Raw genomic sequence first — 18307 nt, 5'->3', positions numbered from 1 at the left:
GGTTCCATCTTTTGGATTATAGCAGATGAAAGCTCGACATGAGAAACGCGAACAACATCAATGAGTTGCTCTGGAAATTCTTAAATGACAAAGGTGCTGGAGATCGACGAAGAGGCGCTGGAGATTGATGGCCTTGAGAGATTGACAGAGAGTAACTTCTGCTGTAAAAACAATGGAAAGACGTAAAATGGAGTTTTGTCACTATATTTAGGCACACGGTAAGAACAATGGAAATATCACGTGTCGCACTCCCATTGGTGGGTGTAAACATCACTTTCTCACCTCATCCGATTTGAAGGTTTTCTTTTAAAGAAAATGCACACGTTCGCTGACCAAAATGCTATAGTGCGCACTCAAGAAACAGCGCATCCTAGCATTCTGTACTTGAAAGGGAGAAGAAGGAATTCAAACGATTTAAAAAGGCGTTTCACTTTGGAATCTAAGAAGCCGGGTCAGTTTTGTTCCACACTTCCTTCTCTCTGATTCCTTTGTTTGTGACAAATCTAGCTTCTTAGCTCTTCTCTTTCCTCTGTGATCATCCCTCTGTAAAGAGTTTCTGTATCTCTCAAATCCCAAAAAGGAAATTCCTTTTTTCGTTCCAAGCTCGATCTTCTCGCTTTTTGTCCGTTACCTTTGTGACCCATGATGGGTTTTGAGGTCTTGCCTTTGGGTTCAAGGTACTGTCTCTTTTCCATCTTTTCTCTATTGTATAATTTGTGCTTAATATGATTACTCGCAACTGAAAATGAAATTGATAATTACTGCTTTTGTTTCTTGCCAACTGATTATCAATAAAATTTTAATTTCACAAATTTGAGATGACCTATGTAGTTGTTTCGATCATTTTTTCTAATGATGTTTATTCTCTTGATCTTTGATTACAAAACGAAATGTCTGAAATCCTGCTGTACTCAATATTTTGCTTAAAAGAATCTATAGAACTTTGTTGTTAAGATTGGTGGGATCATTTATTTGGAGAATGGTAGCCCGTAGCTGGCATTAATATTGAGACTGACATTGTCAGTTTGTACTTTTAACTGCATCAATATGGTTTGTGTTTGGTTAAGCATTCTCTCTTCTTGGCAAACTAGTGAGTTTTTAGTTGTTTTGAGGGAAACTTGTTTTCCTACAAGCTTGCTTTCATGTGTGCAATGTTAATGTTTGTTTCTTTCCAGATACGAGTAGCGTTTGTTTTCCTACAAGCTTGCTTTCATGTGATAAAGCATTAATTTTTTAGGCATCCTAATAAAGCTCTCTCTACCGGTTCCATCTCCAAAAGTTAGGCTCGCCAAAATCTCTAAATCCTTGACCCACATTTCCTGACAGCTGCCTTTGTCTACCACTCTTAGTCTTAGTCATGGTGTTTTCTTTTTAGTTTTTTTAAATAAGTAAGTTCCCTTCATTAAAAGTGCAGAGGGGCAACCCTAGTACACAAGTTGCATACAAGAGATAACCCCTTTAATGATTGAAAGAACAAAAAACATTGCCTTTGCAATTTCTAATGATTTTTTTTTTTGGATCGGTAATCAAGTTATTTTATTCATAAGAGTATGCAAAGCCCAAGTATATAGGGAGTATACATGAGAAATACCTAACTAGAGTTTACAACTGATAATACAAAGTCATGGACATTTAGTCCGTTACATACAATGGCCCCCACCCATGAGAACAATGTTTTAAAGAAAAAAACTTTGAGCTCCTCCATTGTCTTCTCATGGTTTTCGAAGCTTCTATCATTTTATTCCCGCCATATACACCACCACATGCAGATAGGGACTATTTTCCAGACTGCTGCGCCTTGTGAATTACCGTGGAGACCTCTCTAGCTAGCTAGAAAATCCACCAAACTAAAAAGCATGACCCATGATAAACCGAGTCCTGTGAAGAAGTAATCCCACATGTTCCTCGCCACCTCACAATGTAGAAACAGATGATCTACCTATTCCCCATCTTTCTTGCACATACAGCATCAAACTAACACCATTATCCGACGTTTTCTCAAGTTATTTGTGGTGAGAATTCTGCCCAATGCTGCTGTCCAGACAAAAAAAGTAGCTTTTGAAGGAGCTTTTGTCTGCCAAATGCTTTTCCATGGAAATGTGTGCATGCCTGGGCTCGTTAAAACTTTGTGAAAAGATCTAACAGTGAACTTTCCTTTCTTAGATGGACTCCAAATCATCCTATCCATGGTGCCTTCAGTCATACGTATAGAATACAGTGCCGCATAGAACTTTGTGATCATCTCCAACTCCCAGTCTTGGGCTGCCCTAATGAAATCAACCTTCCATTCTAATATGATATATATGATGGATAGGTCTGTGGAACATTTAAGTATTGATTCCTCAAAGTTCATATTTGTTAAAAGAACCTGTATTTTCTTGTGATGGTTATGGAAGCTATAGATAAGTAGATTATTCACTTTGCTACCAGCATGTTTATTTGCAAGTATTGGAAAATGGAAAGAAATGGCTTGTAGAATAATTGAATTGTATTGGCCCTTTGACTCACCAACTATCTACATTTCATAGCTATGTTATGTTACTTTGCTGCTACTATATTTTGATCCTTGATTAAGTAAGATTTATAGTTTTCGGCTGGGACATGGAAAAATATTTATATCCATGTTTAATGTTCAAGTCCTCTGTCTTCAGCATCTTTTTATGGTCGTGCTTCTAGAAGAAGTATCGCAGAGAAACTAAGTTAGCCGAAGGTTGAACGGGGCCTCAAGTTTTGTGAGTTAAATTGGGTTCTAGATCAGGTCTCCAGTGTCCAGTTCGTTAAGAAGAGAAGTACTTAACAGGTTTGCGTTGCTCAGGTAAGTGTGACTATATTGTACCTGATGCTGGATTTTAGCATTAATAGATTCATATCTTTGTAATCTTCTGATATTTTTTCATTTTCTCAGTTTGAATTTGTTTAAATTGAGCTCTGTTATAGCTTACAAAACTATAATTTTGTTACACATTGTCATTATTCATTGGCATTATATGTGATTTGGTGTTGAATGCTGCTTAGTGGTGATGTCTTTAACATTATTACAAGTTGGAAGATTGAGCAAATTTGAAGGATACAAATACTGAAGAGAGAATAATGATAGGAGTATAATCAAAGGATTTATTTTTTCCTATCCCAAATTTAGTATTTAACTTTTAAGAAGTTGATTTTTGTTGGATGTGATAATCTTATCATTGAAAGCTTCTTTTGTCCAGTTGATCACAGTAGCTTGTTTTGGGTGGAAACCAACTTGTCGTCCTATTTGATCCCTGGTATTGTAAGCTACCAGTTTTTATGGAACTATATTAGAATTTTGTCTTTCTATATTACAACCTTATGTTTGAAAGCACAATTAAAAAACGAAGAAGGAAATATAGCTATTTAAAATGGCTACTTAAAAAAAATAAAAAGGAGATCTTTCTCGTATTGTAGGTTTAGGTTTGAATATTATAAGAAGTGAGTGCATAATGTTTGGTTTGGGGGTGGGTGTGAATATGGGACTGGTAGCACATGTGGGTTTGAACAAGTGTTCTTTGTAGATGAGAATCATGTTCATATGTAGGAGTATTTGTGGGGTTTCTTGGAAGGAGAAAAGATTCTAATGGAATTGCTTTATCTCCATAATCTAGAGGACCTAAAAAGAGGCAGAATTTTTCTAGAGTTGCAGGGCACAAGAAAATAAGCTACTTATATGGTGCCTTTTGCCATCATTACAGGTTTTATCCTATATCTCTTAATTTGATTCTTCGAGCAATGGAAATTGAAAATGTTTTCTGGGCTTTATTCTATGTTAGATTTGAGTTAGGAAGAAACAAGCATACAATATTTCCAAATTATTTTTTTTTTTTTTTTGATAATTAGTAAGAGTTTTATTACCATAAATAGGCATAGCCCAAGTACACAGGAAGTATACAAGAGGAAATACCTACATACAGCGACTAAAAAGAAAGAAAAAACTAGAAAAACTCCAACGCTTCATCACTATCCATTACAAAAGCCTTAGCCCATAGACATAGTGTTTTAAGGAAAAATTCCCTAATTTCTTCCATCAATCGTTCTTTGTCTTCAAAACATCTCCCATTCCTTTCTAGCCATAGACACTACATCAAACACGAAGGAATCATTTTCCAAATGGCTGCAATAGGTAGACACTGCCCAGCATACTTCCAGCAAGCTAGTAAATTCAAATTAATAAATTTTACTTTCTCAATGGTTGAATTTACAGATTCCATAAATGTTTTCCTTGTCCTTGTCCATGTTCTTTTTTTGCCTTTATTTGACCCGAAAGACTCTTTGGGAGCTATGTCGTTCATTGTTGATGTGCTTGGCTTTGATTTTGATTTTTTGTGTAGGTCATTATCTGCAATGAATACTTTTGAAAACAAGGATAATGACTTGGAAACTGGTAAGTTAATCAAAGATGGAGAAAAGACAGCACGAAGTAACAAAGTACTTAAGATACCTAATCAAGCCTTATTGTCTGGCTTTGCATATTGCATTTCGTCATGCAGCATGATACTTATCAACAAGTTTGTGCTTTCCAGCTATGATTTTAATGCCGGGATATCTTTGATGCTTTACCAGGTAGTTCAATGTGATCCGTTCCTTAGGAACTTGAGTTGCAATGTTTTCACTTTTCATGAAAATTATTTTGTTTGATTTACCTAGTGACCTTTCATAAAATGATCTGAAAACAGTTTCTAAAATCTAACGAGCTGATCACACTTATATCTATGGATGCAGAATCTTATTTCAGTGATTATTGTGTCTATATTGAGTTTTCTGGGCATAATATCAACAGAACCACTAACATGGAGATTGGTTAAGGTTTGGTTTCCTGTGAATGTTATTTTCGTCGGGATGCTCATTACCAGCATGTTTAGGTATGGAATTTTCTAGTTTGTGTGCTCACCTTCATGCTTCCTTTCGGTAAACTGAATGTTTTTTTTAAACTTGTTCCTTAAATATTCTTTATCTTTTCTGCAGCTTGAAATACATTAATGTTGCAATGGTCACCGTCCTGAAGAATGTTACTAACGTGATAACTGCTCTTGGAGAAATGTATTTATTCAGTAAGCATCATGACAGCAGAGTGTGGGCTGCTCTGTTCCTAATGGTATGTTCTGTGGCTCAAAGTGTAATATGGGATTCTGTTTCCAGAATCGGTTATCATGTGGAACAAGATGATCAACTTCTTACTCTTTTCTGGTTTTAGTTGCTTGCATCTAAGAGTGTCTCGTCCTTTTTTTGAAAAAAAAAAAGGTATGCTCACTCTTTGTTTTTTTCTTCTGTCTCCTTCAGGTTTCTAATACATGTCTTAAACAGTGAAGTCCATTTAGATATAGGGTTGGCTCAAGTGGTAAGGGCCTTGGTCTTGGTAGTATGCTCCCTCTAGGTCTAAGGCTCGAACCCTTGGGTGCAAACAATTTTTAGGGGCCACGTCCCATTGGTGAAAAGGCAACGATTCACCTGATCTGTGTGATGGGGATGCGCTACACGGATCCGGGGTTTAACTAGGTAAAAGACATGTTATGTTTGCATGGTCTCCTAGATTCTTCGTCATGAGAAAGTGAAGAATGCAATAGTGTGGGGAAGAAGTAAGATTGGTGTGCCTGCTGTGTAGGATGTTCATCTGGTGTTTACGTGTAAGTAGCTGATGTTCTGCAGTAACTCCCTGGGCTAGGCATATGTTTAAAAAGATATGTTACACAAGTACTGATATGTTTAAATGTGTCATTGGTTGCTTAGATGAACTCTAATATTATTGTGTTGATTGATGTAAATTGTCAGCAACTAATCTTGTTCTGTTTTAACTTCTCGGGAATTCAATGGCTTTACTGGATTTGTGCTTTCCTGAATTTGTTTTTATCTGTTATATAGATTTGCTTTAAACATTTTCATGAATTTACAAATGAATAAGTTTGAAATGGTTTTATGTCTGACTTCTGCAGATAATTTCAGCCATTTCCGGAGGGATTACTGATCTATCTTTTCATGCCGTTGGCTACGCATGGCAGATTATTAACTGCTTCTTAACTGCATCATATTCTGTGAGTACACAATTTGGACGCCTTTCTCAATGAGATTTCTGTTTTTCTCAGTAACACAATGAAAGCCAGACATACATATTGGTCATTTGGCTAGCTGTGCGGTGCAGTGTTGAAAAATTGGGTTGGTGGAACTATTCCCTAAATGGAGTAATTATCATGTCAACTACGATATTACTTATAAAAAAAACTACGATATCATTGTGCTCCCCTGCCCCCCATTTTCTTCTCTTTTATTCATATATTATTTGGAGTCCATTCTCTTCCCAGACATCTTGTACATCTTTGCACGACTATCATGAGCTCTATTTTTGTTAGAAAAGGGGCATGCTTCACCTAGATATAAAAAAACTCTGGTGTTCACGATTACTAAACACCTGTAGTAATGTAAGCTTATCAGGGTGTTGTGATAAGTGGAAAGTTGAAAAAACCAGGAACTTTGTGTATTTATTACTTATGCAGGGACCTTATAGAGGAATGAAAATATATGAAATCATTTTAATTAAGTCCTATGGCATTGTAGAATTTTGGCATTGTAGAATTTTCTTACTAGACCTTAAACCACAAGTTTGAGGTGCCAATACTAGAGACTTGGTGTAGTGGTGGCTAATCCCATAGGCGCATGGGGTTCTTGTGTTTGTGAATGGATAATAGAGTGGTTCCTTATGTGCTGTTGCCTCTGTCTCATTTTGATTGTCCTCCTTCCCACTTTTGGATGCTCCTTGTAGTGTTCCATATGTTCCATATTAAATACAAAATATAAGTAAAGGTTGGGCTATGCCTTTTTAATAAAATCTTTGATTACATGGAAAAATACTCAATAATAGGAGCATTTTGGTCACATGCTTTTTCCGTCCAATGAGGGCAAATTCACCAAGTCATAAGTTGAGTAATGTTACGTTAAAAAGTAAGAATTTCTGTAGGTGTCCAACAAGTAGGGAGGGAGTGTTAGTTTATTGTTCTAAGGGTGCATCTGCCGACCCACTTGCACATAATTACTTTTTCTTTCTAGTTTTGGTCTAAAGATGTCTTTTATATGTTTTATTTTATTTGTGCAGCTGACTCTACGTAGGCTCATGGATACAGCAAAGCAAGTTACCAAATCTGGAAATCTGAATGAGTTTTCAATGGTCTTGCTTAATAACACCCTATCATTGCCATTAGGGATTCTTCTAATTTTTATTTTCAATGAGGTGGATTACCTCACCAGAACGTGAGTTTTCCCCCCTCTTTTCTGATTTTTTTGTCTTCTATAATGGTATCTACCTAATATATAATGTCATTGACACCCAATTATTTTGTTACTGACATATTGAATTAATCTTCTTCTAATGGTAATTAAAGATGTTGGGATTTGCATGAGTTAACATTACTATGTCTTTGAAGTTCAAACAAACTCCGTCTAGTGTACTGATTCATTTTAAAACTGACGATGATATCTTCAGAGGTGGAAGCAGTTTTTACTTGAGGTTTTTCTTTGCATACTGTATTTTTGGTTGTGGAACAAAAATTTTCTTATGATGAACATCTTATTTGGTCCATGCAATCTGAAATTTGTGTTGATATTGTTGAAGTGAGAAAAACTGCATTGCTATATGGCAAGGGTACTCAGATGAACTGCTACATTGTATGCCTATTCCTTTTTTAGCTTTAATTATTTTAGTAAAGATTGACTAGAAAACTTGAGTTATGCTATAAACTAGGCTCACATCCCATCCTCATCACATTATATTGATGTGGCATTGTTAATCAGCCTTTAGATCGGTCCTTATTTTTTAAAAGAGTAATGCTACATACCACACTCCCATCTCACTTTTATCTCACTGCACAAAATTTGCCACTTTTATCTCCCTTGGATCATCCTTCATTTTTTAAAAGAAAAACTTAAAGGTTGGTGGGCGATGCCACCTCATCATAGCTGGATGAAAGTAAGATGAGAGTATGATATGTACAATTTTCCTTTTTATAATAATACATTCAAAGGTTGATAAACAATGTCATGTCAACACAATTGGTTAAAAGTAGGGTAAGAGTGTAGTATATAGCATTTTCTTAAAAACTTGGATGGTGCCTTTTGGCTATTGCAAGATTAACCAGAAATCTTGCACCATCTATTATTGCCTCCGTTGTAGTCCCCAACCATTATTTGCTAAATAGTAAAATATTCTGGCTATAGAGTGATACCTTCCTAGTAGTACTTGTCCACAATAAAGAAATCTTGTGTAAGATACTCAAAAGTATAATAGTTCTTTTTATCTGTCGTTCTTGTCCCGTTTATTATTCATTTTTTTCTTGCTTCTCCCTTCGCTCCTCCCCCCACCCACTTTCTTTCTCCAATACTTGCTCCTTTTGAGAGCGGTAGGTTTGGCTGCTTCTTCTTTTCTCTCATACATTTGAACTGCTTTATGCATATGAGAAACCATTTTGTAATGAGTCCCAATAATTCATCCTTTTTTGCATCGACATTTTTTTCATATTCCTACTTTCTACGAGAGATCAGATTGCAATATATCTCACACTGAAACATCCCAATGCGTGCGCTTTTATATCCATCTCCTGAACATGAAAACCTGATGGATCAGCCTTGATTATAGTAATTTATCTCCTAGATAAGCACTGTACGTACTTTGCAAATAACTTGTAAAATTCTTTACCTTTTATACCGGAATTCTGGACGTGCTCTTGGGCAGTGTGAGGGACTTGATTAAGCTCTAACTGTATGCAGAGAAAATTTCTTATCTTTTTATTTTCCTTTTCTATCCTGTTGAATCTTTTGGATGTTGAATTGATTTGGCAGGCCACTATTGAGGTTGCCAACCTTCTGGTTTGTAATGACATTAAGTGGAGTTTTGGGACTAGCAATCAGCTTCACTTCTATGTGGTTTCTTCATCAAACTGGGGCTACAACGTACAGGTAAGATTAAAAGTACTTGGCTTTGCCCCTGCCCCCAACAAGAAAAATAAATTCCGATAGGTGGTAATATGTTATTTCTGGGTTGAAATTTGTTTTTGTTTTCTTGTTTATTTTAATTGAGGAAAAGAAAAACATTACCAAACCAGGTCATTTCTTTTCTTCTTTAAAAAATATTCGTTTTCATAGTTATTTTAGATAAGATGGCATTCATTATATAAAATGGTATGTACAACATCTGTAATCACTGAACTGCTTCCTGCAGCCTTGTGGGGTCGTTGAATAAGATCCCTCTGTCCATTGCTGGCATCCTTATATTCAAAGTTCCTACCAGCTTAGAAAACTCGGCAAGCATATTCTTCGGTAAGTTGTGTCCATGTCATTTACTTGAGTATGTCCATGTTCTTCCACAAACCACATGACATGAAGCACGATTCAATCTTGCACTTGAGCATGACCAAAACAATATTGGTCTCTGTAGGTCTCATAGCTGGAGTAATTTTTGCAAGGGCCAAAATGCGGGAAAGATCTCAAACCTGAAAAGTAGCAAAAGTTACATATCTTGAACATGATAACCTAGTTTTGCACTCTGGACTAAATTGCACAAGAGAGCTGCACTTATGTCATGAAGTCATCAGGGAGAGTTAAGTGGTGCAGTTTCCCATCAAAAGAGAGAAATAGGAGTGAACATGGAATGATCTTGGCTTATTTGCAAGTGCTGTTCTGCCCGTTTTAATTTTTTTTCTTTTTCCTTGTTACATGAGAGAACTGCAATCTCTTCTTCTTAGGGGAATGGGTTGGGTTGGGCTGGGTTGGGTATCTGGGTTGGTTGTATCGAGGGAAGTTGCTTGCACTAATTCTTTCTCATATCTGTATATATACATATACTGTTCTGTTCTAAAATTTCGTAAAATCCTGGTCCTACTTTTATCTAGTCTTCTTCTGCTTGTGTACTCTAAAAAAAAAAAAAAAAGGATTTTTTGTGGTTAAAATTAAAAAGGTAGTAAAAAATTGATTAAAAAAAATAATAGAATGTGCCATGTTCTCTGTTATATTTGTACCAAAACCGAACGGCGTCGTTTTTTTTTGCCTTATTACATGTCTCTTTTGAATTCCGAAAGTGTTTCGTCTTGTCTTGTCTCATTTCATCATTATAACTATCAAATTTTTATACAATATATAATAAACAATTTAATTTTTTCAAATCCTTAAACAACAATAATATTAAAAAATAATATTTTAATAATATTTTTTTTTCAACTTTTATCTTTCATTTAAAATCATCTCATTTTATCTCTGAATCCAAATCAATCTTTAAAAATGAAGACTGTTACATCTATAAAGAAATTACACAAAAATAATCTTTCATACGTCCCCCCCCAAAAAAAATTAAAACTAAATAGTTATCCCCTCTGATGCATCAATATGATTTTGAAACTATATATCAACAGTAAGTCTTTGACAGTAATACCTTGTGTCAGCCATACCTATCTTCTTGTGTTTTGGACTAGTGATGAATTGCTTTTAACCATTAAGGTGGTCAAGTTATTGCACTTTGGTGGTCAAGTTATTGCACTTTGGCAAAAAAGAGATCTTCTGTCATTATTTGATGAATAGAAAGATTTCATTTACTATCAATGCTCATTCACAGTCATTTAGTTGGGTTTAGATTAGATGTCATGTTGTTAAACCTTTCACCACAGCACAAGTGGCCGTCCTCTTACATAGAAATTGGTCTGTTGCACTCTCATTGTGAAGGTAAGAAACATTTAACCTGCAATCACTAATTTTCATTGTAATTGAGCTCATTTCGGTGAAGATAGGACTGATCATTCTGTGTGTACTGTTTTGCATCAAACATGAAAGGAAATGGAATTCCCCACAATTCATTACTTAGCTCTGGCTTGTTTTATTCTACATTAGAGCATCCTGTCTTTTATCCTATTCCAAGCATAAGCTAATCCATAGGAAAGTCGAATTCAGAAAAAGCCTTTTTTTTGCGAGCATGTGTTTTCACTCGAATTTTAAATGCTGTGCATGGTTAAATGTTGTGCCCATTATCTTTGTGGTTTAACTGTTTAAGTATCCATTGCTTGAGGCGACTAGGCTTGGAGTATGTGTTTCTCAGATGCTTGATTCAGAGTGTTTTTCTGTCCCCCTTCTATTTGATCATTTCTTAAGCATGCGCATCTACTGAACTTCAATATAATTTATGTATTCTTTTTTCCTGCCGGACACGTATGTCTATTACCTACATCCATCTAACTGAAATATACCATTCACAACACATTCCAAGCAACTCAGTTATACAAAAATTGCCAAGGTCCTTTGGAGCAGATGGCATGAAGCCTGATCTTCAAATGAGAGAATCAGGTTCGAACCCCCTGCCCCCATGTATATATAAAAAAAAAAGTTGTACAAAAACTGCTATTTTCTTTATGTTTCTTTCCTTTTTTCATTGACACTTCTACGCTATATTTCCTTTTTGGTTTGTATTAATAAACCTTACATCTTGTAGATGTTGTCAGATCAGCAGTTGGGTTCGCTGTATTCACAACTATTCTTTCGTCATGGGCCCTTACTTTTGCAATTGGAGGGGATCGTCTCTTCGGACCTGTTTGGGATCAACTTGTAATGTACAATCTCGCTGAGAGATTAGGCTTGACTGGTTGGAGCTAGTCCTATGCCCTCTTCTTGTAAATTTCATCAGTCATACACTTTGCATTAGCCTTTTTTTCCTCTTTTTGTTGGGTATTACAATATAGAGGTGTTTCTGCTCTATTTTGAACACATGATTCATGTAGATATGTTTTGATCGAGGCTTTCTAGAACCTTTTTGTTGTGAAGTTGATATTGAAGCCTTGTTTTACTGCAAGTAATATGGCCTTATAACTGCACTATCGTATTTGTGGCACCCAATTTTCGGTTTTTAAATACATATATATATATATATATATTTATCAGGTTATATTACTTATAAAATAACATATTAATTATAAACTTCGGTCATATTTACTCGGCTATTGGATATATGTTGATTAAAGTATTTGAAATGCTTGATATTGAGCTCCCAAAGAAAAGAGAATACATATTACTTGTAAAACAAAGAGCCATAAAAACTCTCATACAAGTTTTTTTTTTGTGTTTGTGTGTGCAGATTTATTCAATTAAAAACTTTTTATCATGCATACACCTTTAATTCTACATCTGGCATTTTAGTTGAAGCAAAGCCCTAAGACAATCACACTTCAATCGCTCTACTCCATATCAAAATTTATTCTTCATTGCATCCAACAGCCAAACCAGAGACAATCGAGTCATAACCATCGGAGCAGGCAGGGCATGATCACCTTCCAACTCCACAGATTGCTTTTCCAGCATCCCCAAATTTGCCTAGTTAATTGCCTTGACAAAACGTTTGTTGATCTTCCGCTAGCTGTCCAATCGATAAAAGATTAAACAAGTTGTCAGACTCTTCTTCTCCGGCCAAGGCCCGGAAATAAAACGTCGCCCTAGGCAAAACTTTCCCTCGCCTCCATCTGGACAACTCTTTAACACTAACATGCTCCTTTTGTGAATGCATGCAGCGTACCCAACTGTTCATGAATATTCTCACTATATATTATATACTGGTGATCGTTTTGCACGCACACATTATCAATGCCATTAACAAAGCTAGCATAGAAATTGCTAGAAGTACTTGGAGATGGGATGAATATCGCTTAATGCAATTATTTCTTCTACTTTTTGAACGTCATGCATGCAAACTCCTTGGAAAGATGCGGACAAAACGTATCTCACTCCAGTCTCCACATATAAATGATGCTGGCCCTTTTTTTATTTTCTTTTGTGTGTGTTTTTTTTTTAAAGTTTTATAAGCTCTACGTCAAGTGTGACTTCTTCAACAGCCTCTATATCAATCAAGGGGAGCTATCCATTTCGGGCAATAACTTTAGGAGATATTTTTCTGAGAGAAGAATATGTTGAAGAAAAATTGTGCAGATACAATAATCTAAGAAATAATGTGACTTTGAGGCATGTAGAACATTATCTTTAAGGTGATAATTGCTCCCACTAGAAAGAGTTTGCTAATGGGTTACAAGCAATTCACCTCCAGGATACAACAAAGTCACCAATTGCAAATAACAATTCTGAAAATTTTCCTTCAGAGTTTATCTACAAAATCGTATAAGTGATAGAAAATATGGAAGAATAGAATAAATAAATTCATGGGTCTCATCCTCTATTTATAGAGAATGAAGTGACACAATGTGAAAAATCACAACTCTTAACTTGTGATTTTTCAATTGATAGTTATAGTTTAAAGGTCATGTTGTTTCATTTAGAGACTAAGGGCCGGCATGCCTGATCAAGTGGTTTGAGACCTCTTTTCCCCAAGGAAGGTCACTGGTTTGAAACATACATATTCAACATTTCAGTTGAATTTATTTTGAAGCATTGCACCCATCCAAGTGGGTCTTCAAACATGCCGGCCCTAGCATCGTGTCTCTTATTTAAATTATGTTTGGAAAGAAGCATGGAAAAAGTTAAACACCCTCTATGCTAGCAAATCCCAAACCAGAGCAATGCAACTCAAAGAAGAGATAACATTGATCAAAAGGGGCAATCAAACCATTGAGGAATACCTGCATCTTGTGAAGTCTCTTGCAGATGAGATAGCTCTTATTGATTATCCCATTTCAGATGATGATCTTACTTTATATATCCTCAATGGTCTTGGCTCTGATTTTCGGGAGATTGCTGCACCGATTAGGGCTCGGGAAAAATCCCTCACCTTTGAGGAACTTCACGACTTACTCATGGGTCATGAGGCTTACTTGCGTCATCTTGAAGCTTCTAGCCACGGCCAACTACACGCACCGAAGTACAGGTACGTCTTCTTCATCTGGGACTTCTGGAAATTCCTCTCGGGGTTCAAATAAGCCTCATCCCTTTAAGGGGTCTTCGACCCAATCACACCCAAACAACGGGCCTCGCCCAAACAATGGGCCACGTGATAACAGAAAGCAACACACCTCGTGCCGGTCCAATGGTTAGCGACACTTTCAACCAAAATGCCAAATTTGTGATCAACTGGGTCACATTGCAAAGCAGTGTCCACGAGTAATTTTTTCAGAAGCTACTGCAAATTGTGTTTCCACCTCCCAACAGCAGGACACCAAGTGGCTCATCGATTTTGCTGCTTCCCATAATATTACGGGTGATTTGGCAAATCTCTCAGTGCACTCGGAATATGATGGGACAGATGAAGTTGTCATCGGTGACGGTTCAGGTTTGCGTGTCTCACACATTGGTTCTTTGATATTCCAATCCCCCACACCAACCTTTCATTTAAATGATACACTTTGTGTTCCAAGTATTCGAAAGAATTTAATTTCTATTCACCATTTTACTACTCAAAATAATGTTTTTCTTGAATTTCACCCCACTTACTTTCTTGTCAAGGATCAGATTATGGGGGCGATTCTACTAAAAGGTGTATGTGAAAACGGTGTTTACACTCTCCCAGACTCACTGGTGGACTCTTCCTAAAAAATAGTTGTAAATTTGCATGAGCGGACATCAATTGATGGGTGGCACAAGAGGCTTGGACATCCATCTAAAAAAATTGTCCATTATCTTATCAAATCTTTTTCTCTTCCAATAAAAAAAGACCAAGTGTCTCATCTTTGTACTTCTTGTTCAATGAATAAAGCCCACCAACAACCATTTTGCCCCACTAGTTTAAAAAGCAATGCACCTCTTGATCTTATTTACACTGATGTTTGGGGTCCCGTGCATACAATTGGTATCGATGGTTCCAAATATTATTTTATTTTGGTAGACCATTTTACCAAATATATGTGGTTTTATCCTTTGACAAACAAATCCGGAGTAAGCACCATTTTTCTACAATTTAAACATCTTGTGGAAAATTGCTTTCAAAGAAAAATCAAGTGTCTTTATTCCGATAATGGTGGTGAATTTGTGGCACTCAAAAAATACTTTTCAATTCATGGGATTAGCCACTATACTACCATGACCTCACCCACCACGGATGCACAAATATCTTGTGCCAAAATCACCGAGTCTGTTGTCCATAGCCCATCCCCTGCAATAAACCGAACCCACACCATGACCACTCGGTCAATGAACAACATTCACAAACCGAAACAGTTCCACTCAGTCACAAAACATCTCATTCAACCCACTATTGAACCAAGCTGTGTGAGTCAAGCACTCCAAGACCCAAAATGGCGACATGCTATGTCTGAAGAACTCACTGCATTGATGAGACATGGTACGTGGGAATTAGTCCCCTCCTACACACTGTAAACCAGTGGGTTGTAAATGGGTATTTCGAGTTAAGAGGAAAGCTGATGGATCTGTTGATCGCTTTAAAGCACGACTTGTTGCCAAAGGGTACAACCAATGCTCTGGCTTAGACTACAAAGAGACATTTAGTCCAGTTGTGAAGCCGGCAACAATACGAACTGTCTTGACTATTGCTGTTATGCAGGGGTGGATTCTAAGACAACTTGATATCAACAATGCATTTTTGCATAAAATGTTGACTGAAACGGTTTACATGGTTCAACCTCCGGGATTCAAGGATATTTCTAAGCCTAATCATGTTTGCCAATTACACAAGGCCATTTATGACCTCAAACAAGCACCAAGAGCCTGGTATTCGGCTCTCAAGAAAACCATTATGGAGCTCGGGTTTGTGAATTCTAAAGCTGATTCTTCATTATTTATATACAAAACCAGCTCTGTCACATGTTTTTTGTTGGTATATGTGGATGACTTAGTCATAACTGGCAATAATACTCAATTTGTTGCTTCAATAATTGCCAAACTTGGAACCTGTTTCTCCTTAAAAGACTTGGGCCAGCTCTATTTTTTTTGGGCATGGAAGTTATACCTACAAAATCAGGCCTTTTCTTGTCTCAACATAAATACATCAGAGATATTCTGTCCAAAAGTAATATGCTTGGTGCAAAAGACGTGTTCACACCCTTATCCACCACCACAGCCCTCAAAATCATTGATGGAACCAGCTCAGTTGATAGCACCAAATTCAAGAGTGTTATAGGTGCTCTTCAATACCTCTCTCTTACAAGGCTAGACATTTCATTTGTAGTGAATAAACTCTCTCAGTTAATGCATAAACCCACTGCAACTCATTGGACAGCTGCGAGGAGGCTTCGTCGTTACTTGAAACAAATAATTTTTCATGGACTTCACATAAGAAAAACCAGCTCATCAATTCTTACAACATATACTGATGTGGATTGGGCAGGGAACTTTGATGATAGAACTTCAACTTCTGGTTACATAAGTTTCCTCAGCCCAAATCCAATTTCGTGGAGCTAAAAAAAAACAAAGGGTAGTTGCTAGATCCTCGACAGAGGCTGAGTATAGAGCTCTTGCAAATGCGAGTTCTGAAACCAGTTGGCTACTTCAGTTATTTAAGGAACTCGGGCACTCTATATCTTCCACACCAAAGGTGCTTTGTGATAACTTGGATGCCACACACTTGAGTTTAAATCCAGTCCAACACTCTCGAATGAAGCACATTCAAATTAATCTACACTTTGTCCGTGACATAGTTCAGAAAGGAACACTCCAAGTTCATCATGTAAATACATAGGACCAGCTTGCCGACATTCTAACAAAGCCGCTGTCACGGCAACGCACGGAACAATTGAGGAACAAGATCGGCCTTGCAGATGGCAGCCCCATCTTGCGGGGGCGTATAAGGGAAGATTCCACAAATCAAGCCAATGATAAAAAATCAGCCAGCTAGACGAAAATCATGCTTGTAACAGTCATCATATCTCAGCAAATAAATTCTTTGTAACTACTATTCTGTATAGCCATAACATTAGCTAGTTTCCTAAAATAAAGCTTGTAAGGTCTGTATTTAAATGTATACAAGTCTCTGTAAATGAGTTAATACAATTTATTATTTTTTGAGAAATAAAGACATTGCTCTTGCATAATTCTCATCAGTTGTCACATTGTGAGCTCAGAATTCAGTATTCACTTAGAAATTGATTAAAAAAAAATCACTTAAAAATGATAATTACAGTCGTGCTTACATAATTTTTTATTAAATAAATAAATATGAAATTTATATAAAAAACATTAATATTTTAATAATAAATCTTATTTTTTTCTAAAATATTACACATACTTTTCAAGATTATCTAGTGCTATTATTTTTTAATCGTTTAACGTGATAAATGGTTAAGGAATTAAGAATGTAATTTTTCTTTTGGCATAAATAAAGGGGTCCAACCAAAAGCAAGTAAACAAGCCGGACCCATTTGTCAGAAGTAAATTAATGGAGCTAGAGGCCTTACCCACGTTTCACTTTCTAATTAGCTAGAGATCGGCCTTATCCACGTTCACTTTCTAATTAAAGTGAGACCTTACCCACGTTTACTTCTGACAAATGCGTCCCGCTTGGTTATTCGCTTTTGGTTGGACCCCTTTATTCATGACAAAAGAAAAGTTATATTCCTAATTCCTTAACGTTTTATCAAGATTAAAAAATATTTATGAATTTTATTTAGAAACAGTGTCCAGATCAATTTATTTACAAATTGGAATGAAACTTTCTTTTGTTGCGTTTGATTACGCAGTTCGGATGAGATGAAATAAAATATTTTATTAAAATTTAAATAAAATATTATTAAAATATAATTTTTTAATAATATTTTTAATTTAGAATTTAGAAAAGTTGAATTATTTATTATATTTTGTATTAAAGTTTAAAAAATTTATAATGATGTAATGAGATGAAATGAGAGATTTTGTATATTCAAACCGGTACATTGCCAACAATTTGATTTGTACACTTGGAATATAATTTTATAAATAATAATAAATAGTTTGATTTAAGATATTTTATTGAGTTTTTTTTAAAAAAAAAAAGTTAAATAAAAATATTATAAATTAAAATTTTATTTAAATATAATTTTGTTTTAAAATTTGAAAAAGTTATATTGATTTTATATAAGTTTTGTTTTGAAATCATAAAAATTGTAATAATTAGATGAAAAGAATTAAAGATTTAAAATTAAAAAGTGTTAGATATTTGAAAAGAAAATTGTGAAAAATTTCAATTGTTTTTTTAAATCTCGATCTCATTATCTAAACGGAACTAATTCTCCATGACTTGGTCTTGTTTGGTAGGAATGATCATACTGAAAAGTAGTAATGAAGGGAGGGAAGGAGAGTGAGTACTTGTAATGTACCTGAGAGACTAGGCTTGACTAGTTGGAGCTAGTCTTATGCCCTCTTCTCGTGAATTTCATCTGTTATACACTTTGCATTTGCCTTTTTC

At 35.8% G+C, this 18307-nt stretch overlaps 2 protein-coding genes across 4 annotated transcripts; both read left to right on the top strand.

Moving 5' to 3' along the window:
* The first annotated feature begins 310 nt into the window (after positions 1-310).
* LOC121250635 (GDP-mannose transporter GONST1) lies at positions 311-9869 on the top strand. 3 transcript variants are annotated; one of them, XM_041149812.1, is made up of 11 exons: positions 311-677; positions 2652-2815; positions 3624-3710; positions 4347-4578; positions 4738-4877; positions 4981-5110; positions 5946-6044; positions 7100-7254; positions 8839-8955; positions 9218-9315; positions 9434-9869. In XM_041149812.1, exons 4-11 carry the CDS (start codon positions 4360-4362, stop codon positions 9490-9492), a joined length of 1017 nt encoding a protein of 338 aa, XP_041005746.1. In that variant the 5' UTR covers positions 311-677; positions 2652-2815; positions 3624-3710; positions 4347-4359; the 3' UTR covers positions 9493-9869. The 3 variants fall into 3 exon arrangements, with proteins under 3 accessions (XP_041005746.1, XP_041005745.1, XP_041005744.1); XM_041149811.1 differs by lacking the exon at positions 3624-3710; XM_041149810.1 differs by lacking the exons at positions 2652-2815; positions 3624-3710.
* An 882-nt stretch (positions 9870-10751) lies between these two features.
* LOC121250639 (probable gamma-secretase subunit PEN-2) lies at positions 10752-11934 on the top strand. The gene is made up of 2 exons (XM_041149817.1): positions 10752-11325; positions 11471-11934. The coding sequence occupies exons 1-2, from the start codon at positions 11193-11195 to the stop codon at positions 11629-11631; spliced, it is 294 nt and encodes a 97-aa protein (XP_041005751.1). The 5' UTR covers positions 10752-11192; the 3' UTR covers positions 11632-11934.
* The last annotated feature ends 6373 nt before the right edge of the window (positions 11935-18307 follow it).

The sequence above is a fragment of the Juglans microcarpa x Juglans regia genome, chromosome 2D, assembly GCF_004785595.1.
Source record: "Juglans microcarpa x Juglans regia isolate MS1-56 chromosome 2D, Jm3101_v1.0, whole genome shotgun sequence".
In the NCBI taxonomy this organism is placed as follows: Eukaryota; Viridiplantae; Streptophyta; class Magnoliopsida; order Fagales; family Juglandaceae; genus Juglans; species Juglans microcarpa x Juglans regia.
This window is presented reverse-complemented; position numbering and strand designations above follow the sequence as displayed.